The 17,300-nt window shown below is 36.8% G+C and overlaps 2 protein-coding genes across 2 annotated transcripts in view; both read right to left on the reverse strand.

The window, feature by feature from the left end:
• Positions 1-1,903: 1,903 nt before the first annotated feature.
• Positions 1,904-13,398, reverse strand: scgn (secretagogin, EF-hand calcium binding protein). Its single transcript, XM_068324060.1, has 11 exons — positions 13,240-13,398; positions 12,759-12,829; positions 11,462-11,554; positions 7,532-7,621; positions 5,822-5,878; positions 5,394-5,471; positions 4,810-4,865; positions 4,596-4,641; positions 4,441-4,500; positions 2,945-3,013; positions 1,904-2,478 (listed from the first exon to the last, which is right to left on the reverse strand). The coding sequence occupies exons 1-11, from the start codon at positions 13,307-13,309 to the stop codon at positions 2,350-2,352; spliced, it is 819 nt and encodes a 272-aa protein (XP_068180161.1). The 5' UTR covers positions 13,310-13,398; the 3' UTR covers positions 1,904-2,349.
• Positions 13,399-13,737: 339 nt separating this feature from the next.
• Positions 13,738-17,300, reverse strand: part of LOC137601455 (F-actin-uncapping protein LRRC16A-like) — a 55,120-nt gene continuing 51,557 nt past the window's right edge. The window contains exon 38 of the mRNA XM_068323645.1: positions 13,738-16,444. Coding sequence (XP_068179746.1) covers positions 16,263-16,444 — 182 coding nt within the window. The 3' untranslated portion in view covers positions 13,738-16,262. The remainder of the gene's footprint in view (positions 16,445-17,300) is intronic.

Genomic DNA, 17,300 nt, shown 5'->3' on the forward strand with positions numbered 1-17,300 from the left:
CATTATGATTTTGTCTTTATTGGGGGGCTTTCAGGGACGTATTTGCTCAGAAGTCCATCTGTGAAGCATCTAGTCTTGTCATTGTTATCTGGTCTGAATGTGTGTGGACTGAAGCTTTCAGCCTGATTTGGAAACTGTTTGTTTTGTGGCAGCAGTGTATCAGCTGCTTGTTTCACACAGAGACACAACCACAAGCCTTTAGCTGTATAGTACATTGTACATGTGCACACCAAATACTGTATTACCTAGTTACTATACACAAACTGTTTTTCTATGTTTAAAGTTGTTTCTCTGTTTAATGAGTCAGAAATAGGGACAATGTCAGACCACACTCTGGACACTAAAGGGCAATTAGGTGGTCAGAAGGAAAAGAAAGCTTTTATGTCTGCACCATTAACTCCATTTCAGTGCCCAGAAGGGTTTTCATTAACTTAACCCTGTTTGTTTTTAATCTCTTGCTCTGACTTGACAAACAGAGACTGGCTCTGTCAGCCCGCTGCATCTCATCAGGACAGCTATAGAGTCATTTATCTTGTGTCTGCAGTTTATCTGCTTGAGTTGGAAGTGTTCAAATAAAGAATCAGATCTGAAATCCACACTGATCACTATGACTTTTTATCTCACAAAAAGAGAAGTCTTGCTTTTCTTTATAAGATGCTTGAATTTCCCCCCCCTTTGGATAAGTTTCATCCAACAAAGTCATAATGCGAAACAAAGAAGAAAAAGAATACTCTCTGATTCTGCTGTTTACTCATTAGTTTAATAAAACGCTCAGTATAAATGAGCTCAAAGCGGACAGTCACGCAATGACACCTCCAAAAACATTGGAATTATGACTAAAACATATGTAAAATAATGTGCTGAATTTTTTGGATAAAACATATAAATTTAACGATTTACCTGAGAGTTTTATAACGCATTGCTTCTATCATGGTTCTGTTCTTTTGATATTCTTGGAAGGTCTGTTTTTGTGTTAAGCTTGTTTTCTCCTGACAGGTCAGGCTGTGGCAGAGGGTGTGGCTGGCTCGTAGCAGCTGACGAGGAATGCCAGTTCTCACTCTGCTCAGCCTCATCTCAAGAGGCCTGGCTTTTCCCTAAGAGGGTGCCAGACAATTCGGTCCTGTTTCTGTGATGCTAATGTTCCTAATTTTCTCTCAGCCTTTTCAGTGTTTCTTGACTTTAGTCATTTTTTGCTGTGCTGTTTTGGTTTTCATTGCTCACTCATGTTTTTTACCTGAGAAATAAAACTGTTGATTTTTACTTTTGTGTCAGTCTCTGCTCCTTGGGGTCCAAACTCAAACTATCCTTAACAGCTTGAACTGTATTGAATAATTTAAACAATTTGTCTATGTTTCAATCAGACTGATAAACTCACAATTTCAGATGTTTATTATTACAGCAGTTGTCTTGTCTCTTTTGTTTGATTGATTGACAGTATGTTGAAGATGTTAAAGGAAATGGGGCATGTAGTGTGTATTTGCAGCTTGCAGTCGAGTTGTCTCTATGAACCAGTTTTGCAAGCTCCACTCCATTCCTGCTAAAGTAACGGTGGATACAAAACAACAATAGTATATTATGTAAGCATTATTTGTCTAAAGAAGGTGAAATTTCCGTTTTTCATTTCTATTGCATCAACAGATCAAAATGCTACTTCCTCAGTAAGTCAGTGGAAATGTTAATTTCATTTACATTTACACAAACCGCTGATGAATTTATAAGATGAATTTTATGTACTAAAATATCAGTGACTTTAAATATTCATTCACTCACTCATCGCCTACCGCTTCATCCGCTGTGGCTGGTCACGAGGGGTTGGAGACTATCCCAGCTGACTGAGGGCGTGAGGCGGGGGAAACTCTTATATACATAAGAAAATAACCATTCATCATTTGTCATGTTTTTATTTACTTCCAGTGTTGTATGTATGTATTGTATGTATGTATTACTTTAAAATTCCAAATATGATTTTCTAGAGAAACATGCCGATAACAAATGTCAGTTTTGCCAATGTAGCTCAGCAACAAGCTGAGGACATTTATTAAAATTGAAAACATTATTTTCAAACTTTACGCTAATACATTCACTAACTATCCAACGGTTTGAAATAAAAAATAAGATATAAGATTAAGATGCAGATTTTTAGTCAACAATCATTCAACAATACTTTTCCTTTGGCTTAACATGCGTGACAGTCAGTTCTAGCCGTAGATGATATTTCTTTTCGTTTTTTCATCGTCACTGCATCAACTGTGTTTCTATCATTAACTCTTTATGAACAACTGATCAGAATGACGACCCATTACTGAGTGCACTACGAATACAGCTTCAGTGTTTCATGATATCCTTTAATTAAGGTTTAGGTTTGACTCCCAGATACAAAGCCAGCTCGTTTCTTTGAATCTTCCCATCGTTGTTGACATCACAGTGGCTCAGCAGAACAGCCCGCAGTTTGTCCAGATCAGGACCAGTCATGTTGGGCTGGAGAGGAAAGCAGCACAGGAAGGGAGAGAAGGGTAGAAATAAATCTGTCAATGTGTTTACAAAGAGCACGAAGGCTTGTCACGCAATAATGAAGCTTGTTTTCAACTGGTCCATCAGTAGTTTAGGATTTCAACTAACTGCCAGCATTCATACGGGTCCACAATGTTCTGTTCCATAGCATTTCTGCTCTTTGATTCTAACCCAAGAAGCTTACATCATGTAATACACGAGGAAAGTTAAGAAAACATGGCATGATATGGAAAAGTGTGTACAGCAGATTTTTTGTGTAGGTTTTACAGAAATTATGTTGGCTTTTTTCATTGAGTTGTATATACTTTTATTATGGATTCCTATGCACACATTTTTTCCTGTGAATGAATGAAAAAACTCTAAACATAAAATGAAAATATTTCTTTGTTGAAATGAACAAAGAACAAGAAACAATAGCAGAATATTGTCTTACCCGGACTAACCCCATCATGTCTTTCACGAAACCATCCACCTCAGCACCTTCCAGCGCTCCTGTCTTACTCTAAACCAGATATGAAGAGATGGAGAGAAAGACGGTGAATGAAAGAGAACTGAGACAAAAGACAGAAGGGGCTGTGGATTATATAATCTTTCTTACATCAGACCCCCATTATTCGGTCATTTATCTTGATTTTCTAGACTTCTTACATTCATTGGTGAGGCTGGAACATATCCCAGCTTGCAGGGATGTGGCTATAATCTACATCTAGGGGAGTGTGTCTGGTAATCATATTATTGGTCACATTAGATTTCCATCTCTGAAACAGAGGTACACCTGAGCTCCCAGGAAAATATGATGCAGCTTCTGATGTTCCTCCTTACTGCCGTAAATGTACTCATTTATTGACTCATTTACCCATGTTTAGGTCAACCACCTCCATCATGTATCTATGCAGATACTCTCTAGCCAATGGCTGAGCTGTCCCAGGTCACCCCTCTGGTTCTGCCTGCTTTGCCCACAAGCCATAAGCTTAACTTGACGTAAATGATAGCTCAGAACACCTCATTTCATTCTCTGTAAACATGTGAAAACTCTTGTTTTTCTACCCCATCATAACATCTCTTTATATATGTTGTTTGTTATGCTGCTATTTTTAGTGCTTGAAGACTAAAATATGAAGTTTTTCTATTATCATCGTCATTAACTGAATGTCCCACTTTACGCACAGTTCTCCACATTACCAATGGGTCTAAATCATGTGCATATTACCTGTCAACACATTAGAAACTACAGTGACATTTGTTTTACGGAGAGTTACTATCAATGTAAATAATAGCCTGAGAATCCAAAGTTTCCTGATATCCCACTTTCTTACAAAGCTCTTCTGAACATTGAATAAAATGAAAGAGCTCCAAATAACTAAGAAGTTCATAAATGGCTCAACAACTTAGACGAATTCTACAGAACAGAGCAACAGGTTGATAAGATCTTGGAGATGTGCTGAGAATGAGAAGGTCAAAATTAAAATCGTCGGCGAGTGAATCGACAGCATAATGGCTTTTTTTATTCAATTAGGTTTAATTTCTGAGGTAATGGAGATAATTGGATTCAGTGATGCTGTACCAAGTTCTCTTCGAAAGTCAGCCACACATCATGAAATGTAAAGAGCTTTATAACTCGGGAATGAAAACCATTTAATCACTGTGACATCTGTCTGCGTGCCTCCTCAGAGTTCTCTGCACCTCTGCTGTGACAACTTTTGTATCCAGAGAGATTTTCCATTTAGGAAATATTTTTTTTAAAAACTAATAGAAAATAATGTCTTGAAGCTATTTGTCACAGTCTGCTAAAGACCGAGCACGAGGGACCGTCCAATACAGCCACAGGCAGTACTAGTCTAAAGGACGAGGTTTTATTCAAGTCTATCATATATCAAAGAAGCTCAACGAACACATGTTGGAATACACAGTAACTCTTATTATACTCACAACGTCATAGTGGGCAAAGATCTTGTCAAAGTCTCTCTTTCTCTCATCTTTGCTACAAGCCTTAGGAAAAGAAAACAGGACTTAGACGTCAAATCAAATAAGAAAAGACAACCTGTTCATCATTTGCAAAAAGTATTCACATAGTAAACACTTACATCCATCTGAAATTGGAGGAGGAAATTCTCCTGTAAAGCCAAAATCCTACACAAGAAAGAGAGATATAATTATTTTGTATTTAGCAGTTTGTAGTTTTGAAGTTATCAAAGGTGAGAGATGGAATTACTACAATTGAATGTCACAGTAAATGTCAATTTAAATGTTCTTTTCAACAGACATCAAGCTACTATCATTCCACTCCTTTACAAGTACCTCGCCAGGTCGTTCAAATCCAAGCAGCCGTCCTTGTTTTTGTCAAAGATTTTCATCTGCAAGACAAAGAAGACAGTTAGTAGACAACACGAGTCCTGATGTCTGTCCTCCTGCTTCCTGTGACTCTGGGCAAAACAGTCAAATCCTTTTCACTGAACAGCTCACACCTCACAAATGAAGAGTCCTTCTGAAAAATAGTTGGTTTTCTTTTTGAGAACAATCAGATTTATTCAACGGAGCATGAAGACAATAAACAGCTGCAAAAGAACATGTCGAGGAAGGAAATGTTAAATAGATTAGGCCTCATGATATTCAATAGATTTTGTATTTTCTTTCCTCAATTTCCAGAAAAATCAGTCTTTGCACTCTCAGTTTTGATCTTCTGCTGCTTTTATTTCAAAAAACACCAAAATGTACTAATGACAGCGGTAGTAACTTGACTAAAAACTACAACCTGTGTGAAAATGACATATGACTGTTTACAAAATCTCTGCTACATTAAAATAAAGACAATGCAGCCTCTTGCAGTGAGACACAATAGATTGACCAGCGAACGCAGTGTGAGAATAGTGATGTTTCACTACCATACTGTCGGTGTACTCCTCCAGCTTGTCGGATGAGACCTCCCTGTGATGATACTGGAACAGATCTTTCAAGAAAGCCTAAGAGGCAAAAAGTTCATCTTTTCAGGCAGCAAAACAATGAAATACAAAAGACGACAAACAAACACGCACACACACACACACACGCACGCACGCACGCACACACACACACACACACACACACACACACACACACACACACACACACACACACACACACACACACACTCACTCTTCCCTCAAGGAAATGACTTTTTAGAAGTTGAAAGATGACTAATATCTGAGTGGGTGAAGGTTAGGGTCACTCTCTGCCAATGTCAATGATAAAAGTTAGACCTGGAATAAAGGGTGAGGTGTAATTGAGGTGTATTTGTTTTTTTATATGTTGCAATGAATCTTTTTCTGTTTACCTTGAGCTCCTGAGCTGATATGTAGCCACTGCAGTCAACGTCATACTTCCTCCAGATCTAAAGTGGGAAAACTGAATCAGTGATTACATGCAGCGAGCAGGATGATGGTGAATTTATTTAGCTCCAGCACATGAAGTACATTTGTCACCAGGGCCAGTACTGTTATTCCCATGAGTTATTCAATAATGAATTATCTCACGAAATCAGATACAAACAATATATTCATTAGATGTATTTGAGATGCTTAAAAACAAATCTTAATCAAGGAGACCTGCAAAGCACTACTTCCATGCATAAATAAATAAATAAATAAATAAATAAATGAATGAATGAAAATGTCATCTGTGCACTGGTTCCAGTCATGTTACTGTATTTTTGTATTATGCTGATTGGATTAGTGAGAAAGAGATCAGTTCACAAATGATGTTGAGCTTTATTATTGTAGAATGGAGACTTGCTACTAAGAGTTAAATGACACGTTTTAGTTTGAATCAGTGGCTGTAATGGATACCATTATTTTTGAATGTTTGGGTTTTTCAGAGGTAAGAAAAGTGTGGGTTAGAATCTCTGAGTATAGGATCGGCCCTGAGTGAAATTAAACTCTGTGTTTACTTTACAAGTCAATACTTTACTACTAGTTTTATGTTATGTGGGAGGAGAATAGAGAGTTGAGTGTGCCCCAAAAGGCTATGCAAAACAGAGCTTTCCTTTACAATAATATATTAATAATATATTAATAATAAAGGAATCATGTCCTTTTTATTAAGATATTTCATAAAGATATGAAAATCAGTATTTATTTTTATTTAAAAAAATATATATTAAAAAAATGTATGGCTTTTTTAGTCTTCAACAGAAAAATGTTATTCAGCTCTGATCTCATGTTAAAATAGTTAAATCAAAAACAGGGTGATCAAATCAAAGAAGACATTTACACATAATTTAAGAGACAGCAGTCATTTGTTGAGTTTGGATGTGAAACCCTACCAGGCAAATATGATGGCAACCATGGAAACCAGCATTTATGTTTTCTTTTTTTTTGTGTGTGTGTGTGCAATCTGGTGTTTGTTGAGAATGCATTCTACTTTCAGTTCCCCTGCCTGGCGTACAGAGACTTGAGGAAGGATGTGTTCTAGAATGATGAATTCTGATCCAGAACAGAAATATTCATCCAGTGATTCCCGTCTCTGAAGCTGAATGTCTCCAAATGTTCTTTTGAATACGTGGAATTTTGTACTGTACTATTATTATCATGTTACCAAGTTGTTATTCTCTATGTAGGTTGATATGTATAAACCAATATGGGTAGGGCATCATAATGTGGAAATTACTCACACATCCTCCTCCATTCTGCTGGACTATTACTGGTTGGTCTGGTTTTTGATGAAGCATTGTTAATACACTGTATCTCTCCCACTATTTCAAGTGTATATGATCCAGTTCCTAGTTTATCATAGTCAAAATATAGTTAAAAGTTACTTTATAAACTGCATTTTTAAGTTAAAGTAATCATGCTTCTGTGGTTCTTTTCGTTTCATGTGAATTAATTCCAATCCATACATCTGATATTAGATTTCTACGTACAGGTTTTTCCACGTTATTATGTACTATTTATTGTTCCTATCATCTTTCACTGTCAGTTTATGGACAAAACTTTCTCACATCATCTTTTCTCAACTCATCAAATGTTAGCATTGAGTGTGACCTCACCTTCATAAAATCAACACTGTTGTCCAAAGAAACCTCTCTGCGGAACACTAACAGGAAGTTCTCATCTTCAGGCAAGATCATATTCGCCAACTGGAAAACATGCCGGAGGGTAGAAGTCAGAACAGAGAGCAGTGACTGGATAATCATCTTTCCATCTTGTTTTATGTCGTCTTGTTTGTTCTGCTGTTGGAGAGAAGCAATTAGACGATGTTTATAGTCTGGTTTTGAAACCTTTATCAGATCAGGAGTCAGTTTTAATTCATTTTTCGTATGAGGAAAGACTTTGTTACTTAAAATTAAGATGTATACAGTGTGTCCATGATTTGTTCATGGATCAAGATGGCAGCAGAATTCGGAGGTACAAATCTGTGCAAAATGAAACCAATTGCATATATAAGAGATTCATAGACTTATTGTAAGAATAAACTTTCACTACCATAATTACATTCAGCTTTGCCTAACCTGTGGCTTCCAATATGTAAAGATGGCACATGTTCAAGATTAGACAAGGATACCCAAGGACCAAAAGACAATATCAAGCTTTTTGGAAGACAAGATCACAGCAATGTTAAAGAAGATTCAAGCAGGCATTTCTTATTATTCTGTGAACTGAATAGCAGAGCATGCAGCTTGTGAGTGGATTGCTACCGCAGTGAATCAGGTGTAACACAAACACAGTAGTTTCAATGATTAAAAAGAAATGGTCATGATCCTAATTACACTAAAAAATAATTTATGCATTGCATCTAAATAATAGTAACTGTCTATTTATTCCACACATCATTAAGTCCTGTGACACTGGTCATAAGCTCATAATGAAGTTCACCACAGAATTAAATGCACAACATATCCAAACTACAAAACCCTAACATATTGTAATTATAGAGAAAAAGCTCCCAACACACCCAGCATTTGCTGACGGATGAGATGATTCCCTTTTGGCTGCTCTCCAGTTCATGCTCTACTTTGCTCTGTCCTGACAGTATCACCCTTCCATTAGCAGATTAAACTGGCCCCCATCATCTATCTGATCAAAATACAAGATGATACTGCGGCAAATCACAAAGCTCACAGTCAGAATAGGTGCAATGCACCAGTGGACATGCCAACATCAGAAGACCCAGAGTTACTAAAAAGGAATGCAGATCAGGCACATAAAAATTGTCTTTTAGTCTTAAAGTCTCAAAGGGTGTTCAATAGCGTCTCACTTAAAACTATTAAACAAAGGGTTAATTTGTTATCTAACTAATCATTTGTTGATCGTTTGAACAATTTTACAGGAAGTCTAGGAATTTAATAATATTCACATCAAAAAACATCTGAATTTCAATGAAAAAAACATACATTCTACAGAAGCTAGGGCAGGAAATATATTTTTGGCTTAAAGAATTGCAAGAGTCTTTGATTGATTGATAATAATAATAAATAATAATAATAAATATAGAGATCGTTACATATTTGTTTGGTTTTAAGTTTACTTGTCGTGCATATGAACCAATTGGCAGTTGCTTGTGATATAAAATAAATATTGGGATTAAACAACAGACTTGAACCAACACACTTTTATAACAATATGCAGCATAACTAAAGTAACCTTAAACAGGACACACTATAGTGTCTCCATAATGGTGAAAGGTTTCCAAACCACTGAAATGACTCCCATTGTATCGTTAAGAGCTGAAGAAGAGAAGGTATAGTTACCATTAAATATGCGAAAGTACAGTACAATAAATGTTTGACATACTGCACAGTGCAGTAGTGTGCAGGTTAGGGATAGGATGATGGTGCAATATTGTTTAACTCATCTGTCATATACTGTTAGGTAGTAGAATAGAGGAGTGACAACATTCCATGTTGATTCCTCACAGGATTCTGCCATTTATTTGCTTTCACAGCGCAGAGGCACCAGTGTAAGGTACAAAGTGTGAATCAGGCAGGAGAGAAATTCGCTGTTCTGCATGACAACAGAAATGCCCCACATCCAATTTCATGCTGGTACCTGACAGCATGAATTTGGATTTTTACATTTTGATAGAGGAAAAATATAAGCTCTACTTTGCATTTCTTCTGAACATTTAATGACCTATTGCCATCCCTGATGCCAAGCTGTGATCACGGAAAGTTGTCTGCGAGTTTCCAAATTAAATGACCATCCTCAGCGTTTTTACCATGTTAAAAAAAAGTAATGAAATCCCTCCATTATTTTCCAAAGTTGTTTTGAGACCCTTACATCCAGTTTCTTGGTAACATGACAAATAGTTAAAAAGGATTGCCAATTTTACAGAAACTGAAATGAATGTTGGATTCATCCGTCTATGTAAACCTACTCCTCATATAATGAATTATTCCATTCAAAATCCTATCCCTTTCAGTTCCATGTAAATTTGCCGGTCGGTTAAGCTCTTTATTGGATGTCAGAGTTGTTCCGGATGTTTGACACTGTGCAGTATATATAGCTTTAAAAAGGAAAAAGAGAGAACTGGATTAGGAAAGAAGCAGAGTGCCTTCCTCGTTAGCAGTGTGTGGAGTTGTGGAAAAAGCTAATGTATGGACAGGTTTGACCATCAGCCACAGTAAATCAATGTCTCAAGCAGGCCAGAGATGTATTGATTTATAGAGCTTTATGAGTCAAAAGCTGAAGCACTTTGGGTCTGTGGTTCAAGGCATTAATGGTTTGGCCTCTCAGTTGTGTATGGGGTATATCTCATCTGCCCTGGATTGCACTCTTTGCTTTTTTGCTGTCTTATGCTGCATCAATTGTATTGAGTAGAAACTGAGAATGCATTGTCACCAGAACGTGGCTTTACATTTCTGGGAATCAGCTGCTGCCAAGTCCAATTCAATTAAATTTACTTAGTTAAAAAAACATTTTGGAACATTCATGCACCACAAACATTATCTGTCCTACACATCACTTATACTGTATTAGATTTTTATTTACAAGCAGGGCGTTACAGTAGCACAGTGAGTGCACAGCAGGAGAGTTATGGGTTTTTTTCTTTTCTGTGTGGAGTCTGTGTGGGTTCTCTCTGCGTTCTCCAGCTTCCTCCCACCTCAAAGATAATGCAATTTAGGTGAATTGATCACTCTAAGCTGTTTGTAGGTGTGAGTGTGAGATTGTCTGTCTTTCATGAAAGAAAAACAGCTTCACACTTTGCAACGAGCTGGCGTCATATGTGGGGTGTACCCCGCCTCTCACCTGTAGCCAGCTCGGATGGGCTCCAGCAATCCTAGAGGCAGATAAGTGGCTGTAGACAAAACAATTGTGATTGTCCCATCAATAAGTAAATGGATGGATGGATGTTACAATCAGTATATAGTTCATATGGTGTGCATAAAGTATTTAGTAGGTTGCCTAAGTAGTACTCTTCTCTGGCTGACTTGTCACCAGAGGATGACCCTCAGCAATCTTGGTCATTATTTTTCATTATGTAAGATGGTGCTATGTGGATACATGGGATAAATAAAAGATGAAGACAAGATCAATTTGGAGAGGGAGGGGTGAATTTAACAGATGAGTCTGAGAGAGACAGATGTGAAAGAGAACAGGAAGCTCTGAATGAGAGGGAAGTGTTTACTCTGTATGTACTGACAGGTAGGAAGATGGAGCGAGTTGGAGTTGACCTGTGATGAGGAATGCCACAAATGTGCTTGGTTTCATGTGACTGGACAGTAAATAGGAATAAAAAAGTGCACAATGTAACAAAACATTTTCTTTTTTATGGGAAAAGACTCAGGGTATTAAAGTGAATTCAGTGCTTCTACTTATAAGAAGATGATTTTTCTCCTCTATGATCATCATAAAACAAAAATATATGCAAGCATGATTATAAATGCAGAAGAACAACATGTAACCAAAGCTGTATCCCATGTTTTCTGTCTATGTCACACTTGATCATTATTAAAACAAGGATCGAATGAATGTTGTACCTCCTGAATTTGCAGTTTCCCATCAGCTGTGACATCATATGCAGACATAAACCTTTGCTTCAGTCTCTGGACTCTGTCTTCAGTCACTTTTTCCTGGAGAGATAAAACACTTTAAAAGCAAATTGATTTTCTAACCCCAATATCAGAAATTCACTTTGTGTAGCAATTGAGCACAGATATACATACAATTTCAAATTGAAAGCAAATTGTGTTTTAAAAAACTAATTGTTTCATGTACTAAATAAATCATAAGAAACACTATTATTGAAGAGCAAATGTAACATCGGAGTCATAGTCATCTAGAGAAATGTCACCATGGTAACTTTGAGCTCTCCTTTTTCTTCAAGGCTCTGTTCTCTTAACCGAAGGCTAACTATTTTTAGATATCTATCTCATTGTGTGTATTCCTGGAAGCTTCTCTCTCTTCAATTAGCAGAATGCTAATGATGATCTCGCTCACATTTTCCTTTCATGTTAGTTCAAGTTACCAAACCAGAAGCTTCGATCATCTATTAAAGATGATCAATTTATTATGAGATATGTTTCACAGCTAAAACATCTAATCCATTGGAGTCTTATTGACACCTGACTGATTCCTTTACTCTAACTACTGTATAGAAACCTGCCACTCGATAATGTTTCTTTCAAGCAGCACAGAACACACAGTCTGCAAATGGCGTAGAGCCGGAGCTTTGCTCATTATCGTAAGACAAGCATTAATCTACAGCAATGCTTTCCATCAGCACACGCTTGGCACTGGTACTGTGATGCTAAGATATCTGAACACTATCACTCTGTATGGTTCATAAACTAGAGGCGAACAAGAAGAATGAATTGAAAATGTTTCACTTCACGCAAAACCAAACTGTAAAGCATCTGAACATTATTATTAATATTATTAAAAAATGGGAAACAAGTCACCATGACTCCTGTCAATCCTCTGCCTGATGAACTTTATATGATGTTAAAATATCTGTCATGACTTGAGAGCTTTGCTGAGTAAAAGTAAATATGGATGGTGTTGTATTTGTTTTAATACCCCATTAGCCCAACATCCTTCGACTCACCCCACCCACCAGATGAGTGCAGGGAGTCACCAGCTTTCAGCGGCAGAAAGTCTGTTTGCATCTGAGCAATAAATCATGTAATTATCTGTGCATGCAGTTCTGCAGTAGTAGTACAGATTGCTAAAGTCATAATGGTAAAACATTAGATGAAATGATGTTGCTGCTCCTCGCACACTGAACTGTTGTCATTATAAGTAAAGGATGAATTCACTCAAACAAATCTGACTCACCTGTGGACCCAATTTTTTCATCATGTGGCGGAAAAAGTCATCAAGCTCTTTGCCCTCAATGTAGCCGTTATCTGTCAAACACACACAGTCCTGTGAGTTTGATTTTGCCTCAAAATCCAAATCACAAGGAATACATAGAAACTATGAAGGGTGAAATTGGAACACGTTTCATACTAGACACGTTGTTATGGACTTGTCTCAAGCTGATTTCAGTCATTGCAAATATATCAAGCTGCAGATTTAGTATACTTAAAACCTTCTGTGAACTACAAACACAGAGTCAGCAGTTTTTCAGTAGATAAAAAAATATATAACACAAGCACTATAAATTATTTCCCATGACCAGGACTCAAAATTTTATCCATGCAAATAGCTCTAATCTTATTCTCACCAGTGTCTACAGAGAAAAACTCAGAAGCACTGTGTTCTTTTAAAGAATAATTCTGGAAAAGTAAATGACCATGTCATCAACTATCCTCACCATCTGCATCGAAGTATTGCCAGATTTCCAGGAAACCCGCTGCATCCAGGTTATCAAAAGCACTGTCCATTTTAATGAAGAAATGTAAAACTGTCACTTTCAATCAATACAGAAAACAGTGACTGAGGGGACAAACTGTGTTACTGTTCAGCTGCCTGTTTAGCTGGCATATGGGATTTGACTTGTTCAAGAACTTAACAGAAGCGCCCCTATCAGAGAGAGAGAGAGAGAGAGAGAGAGAGAGACAGAGAGAGAGAGAGAGAGAGAGAGAGAGAGAGAGAGAGAGACAGAGAGAGACAAAGAGAGAGAGAGAGAGAGAGACAAAGAGAGAGAGAGAGAGAGAGACAAAGAGAGAGAGAGAGAGAGAGAGAGAGAGAGAGAGAGAGAGACTGTACAGTAGCTTTGCATTTGCCACCTGGTGGTTGTATTTTTACACTACAATGCAAAACATGTCTAAAAAATAATGCAGTCATTTCAAAGCCTGTAAAATTATTGAATAAGTTTTAATGTTTGCAGGAACAAACCCATATCATGCCATAATATTTGTATTTATGCATTTCCAGCTAAATACATTTTCAACTAAATTTTTTTGGGATTAAATATTAATTTGTAGTAACAAATTAATACATGCAACAAATAAATTTCACATGGATGAACACAATATACAAGTCAATGAAAGACAAAAGTCTTGAGACATCACCGTTTTTAATTACAAAGATGTTGGAGACAAACCCTTAGTATAGTAGTGTACTTAGTAAACAAATACAAAACAATACAGGATTTGCTGTGTTCGCATAGGTGTGAATATATCACAGTGTGTATGTTACATGTGCACAACGTAAACCAATATACATACATATCCCTAAATGTCTGGAAGCACATATATACATACAGTACAACTCACAGTCATATCATGCAGTCACATGACTCAGAAGTCTAGACTCAATGCTACCTTTAATTTTCTCCATCTACACACTGCACCAACTGAAACAAGTGGATGCTCATGTTTACAGAGTTGTACAGTAAATCATGACAGAAACACAGCCAGCTGCTTCTGAATCAAATACAGGAGAAAGAAAAAGATGGTCTCCATGAAAATAGCCACACTGAACAGAAATAATCATTTTTTAAAGTGTTTTTGAACTCCTTTCGATACTAGGAATCAACGCAGACACCAAGACATGCTAACTATGTAGCAGGAACAGGGTTACATTAGAGACGTGACTAGAAACAAAGCAGTAAAAGCTTGATCCTACAAAAAGACATCAATAGAAACTGTAGGGAAAGGTGCATCATTAAGACTTTTGGCCCTGACTTGAATTAGACTTACGCAATGTGATAAACACAAGCTGTGCCTCTTTCACACTGCACTTCAGATAATTCTAGAACACATTGAAAACAAATGCTTAAGCACCATTTGCGCATAATAACTGCTCAAAAGTAAATCATAATGTCTAAACTTAATTTCTATTTGGATGTTAACTCTACAATGACTTCACGCAGTATTAAGAGTACAAGATTAATTTTAGAATCCATTTGCTCATAAAATAAAACTTTTGTTGATGTTGTGTTTGTGTAAAGTTCAAGATCTGACAACCATACATACAGAGCAGTCAAGAGGTTCATGTGGTCAGAGTACAGCTACACTTCAATGTCACTTGTGACACTGCATTCATACCATTCCAAAGATGATTGCCACATCCTTGTGAGCTGAATTGCAGAGAAAAGTCTTGCACAGAATAAAGTGAATGTGAACTGATTTTGGAAGCCCTAAAGGTTGAGGCGGTGCTGAGTGTTTGAAAAGGCTGGAGTTCCCTCAGTATCCTGCTTTTACACAAAGATCAGACTGAAGCAAATGGCATTTACAGTCATGTTACCTTCAAATGCGTCATTTTAACATTCCTCTTCAGTAAGGTCTTTGCTTTCATTAGACCGTCAGCATACCAGGAGAATACTAATAAATGTAAAGTAAGAAGTGAGGATTGATCTATCTGGGAGTTTGGTTCAATGCCTAATAACTACAATAGACTGCCGATGAGAAAAGAAGCCATTTTGGTTCAGTTATTTTCACAAAGAGTGCAAAAATATGAGGAAATGTTTAGTTCTCACTCTGTAATACATTTTTAGGACAGATACACGTGTTTCCACTGTAAAAAGGAGTCCACAGTTCAATAATATTATAAAATAAATGTTCTTTTCACACTGAGAACGGTTTTAGTTAATAGTGCTAAAGTCTGGTTCACTGGTTATCAGTGAAGCTACGATCCTCTAAAAAGCAACACTTCATATGGTCACTCCTCCCTCTCACAGCTCTACTAACCATTCAATGTAGAGTGCACTTAGCTGTTTCTGATTTATAGTGTGCTGAGATTCTCAGCTGAACCTGTATTTACCTGAAAACAAAAATCTAAATTGCATAATGGGTTCAATCACCTCTGAAATAACACACATACTGAAAATAGCATTTAGAAAAATCTATACAAAAACACCGAAGGAAGAAACGCCATTGGGTCCTGATCTGGTCATATGTTAGAGTTCAAGTACAGTACAGTGATCCTTGTATTGTTAATCTGTAGACCTTGCAACAACTAAAAATAAGATTGGATAATTAAAAGTGGAGACTTTGGGTACACAGTTTTGCAGAAAATGTTTGGGGTTTCCTTCTTAAGTGGACTATAAACTTAAATGCTCAACATTCATTGAATAATTATACGTGATCACCCTCACTCCTGGAAACTTGATTCTTTTAGAGTGATAAAAAAAAAAGGTTTGAAAGCTGGAAGCTCTTCAGCGTTTTAGCACAGTTTGGTTTACTATGTGAGAAAATTACACTGGAAACTATAAGGAGCCCAAAGTTTGATATCAGTCATTTTATGAAGTTAGGTTACGTTTGACATTTTACCTGATACTAAAGCAGGTGTGATTTGTACTTAGCATTCAGATAAGACTTGCAGGCCCAACCTCTAATACAAATAAAAATATATTAGTTTGGTTTCCTGATGAGGCTTACCAACATTTCACACTCATATTAAAATAAAGTCTTTGTCTGCCTCCTCCCCAGAGTCTGATGACATCTTCTTGCCTGTTGCCTTGTCCTTGTCCAGGTTCAGAGATTGTTCCTTGATCTTGATGGAGCTGTGATCCTCAGAGTTGGTACAGAGAGGTCCGAGTCGCTGAAAGGTGTCTGACACAGAACCCCCCCTCACTGAAAAATAAGACAGAGAGAGGATGACATTAGGTGCTGACATTTGTCATAAAAAGAGGACGAAGAGAAGAGCCAGAGAAGGAGGGGGAAGAAGGAGAAATGAAGCTTGCTGATACATTGTAGGTGTGTGTGTGTTACACATATTTGTTTCAGCATCTTGATTTTTTTTTGATTTTTGCAAAAACCCTTTAATCACATTCAAACATTTTGCAATTTTACATTAGATGAAGCACTAAAGTGCTTCAGAAGAAGATTTTTTGCAAAAAAACTTCAATCACATTTAGAACATCCAGAACATTGGGAACATTTTACAATTTTTCATTAATGAAACCTCAAAAACACTAAACACTCAAAAACACTAAACACCAAGAAACAAAGGGAAATACAATATAAAAACTAGTACATTATAACAGGAAGTTTGCAAAAGTGAGGTGGTCATCAACTAAAGTGCATAGGACAATTTTGTAACACCAGATGTTCCTAAAGTTATTCAGGCCTTTCTGTCAATTTATAGAAACCAAATTCTAGTTTTAAGCGACATCTGATGTTACAGCAAAAAATCTTTAAATCTCCCCCACCATCCATCTACACTACAAATGACAAAATAATATTAATAGTACTTCTATTGTATTGATTTAAAGGGATGATTGGAATAGCTCCCATTCTTTCCTGCTTCTGTGACTGTTTAAAGGTGATCTTGACTTAATCAATAATGATGGTAAATGACTTAAGATATTGATTTTCACCTTGAGACATATTGTGATTTGTACTTTACATTCAGAAGTAAAGTATCCTGAAGGCATGCTTTTTGAAAATAACCTTATCAAATCCAAAATAATAATAATAGGACTAAATA

The sequence above is a fragment of the Antennarius striatus genome, chromosome 9 (assembly GCF_040054535.1).
Source record: "Antennarius striatus isolate MH-2024 chromosome 9, ASM4005453v1, whole genome shotgun sequence".
Taxonomy (NCBI): Eukaryota; Metazoa; Chordata; class Actinopteri; order Lophiiformes; family Antennariidae; genus Antennarius; species Antennarius striatus.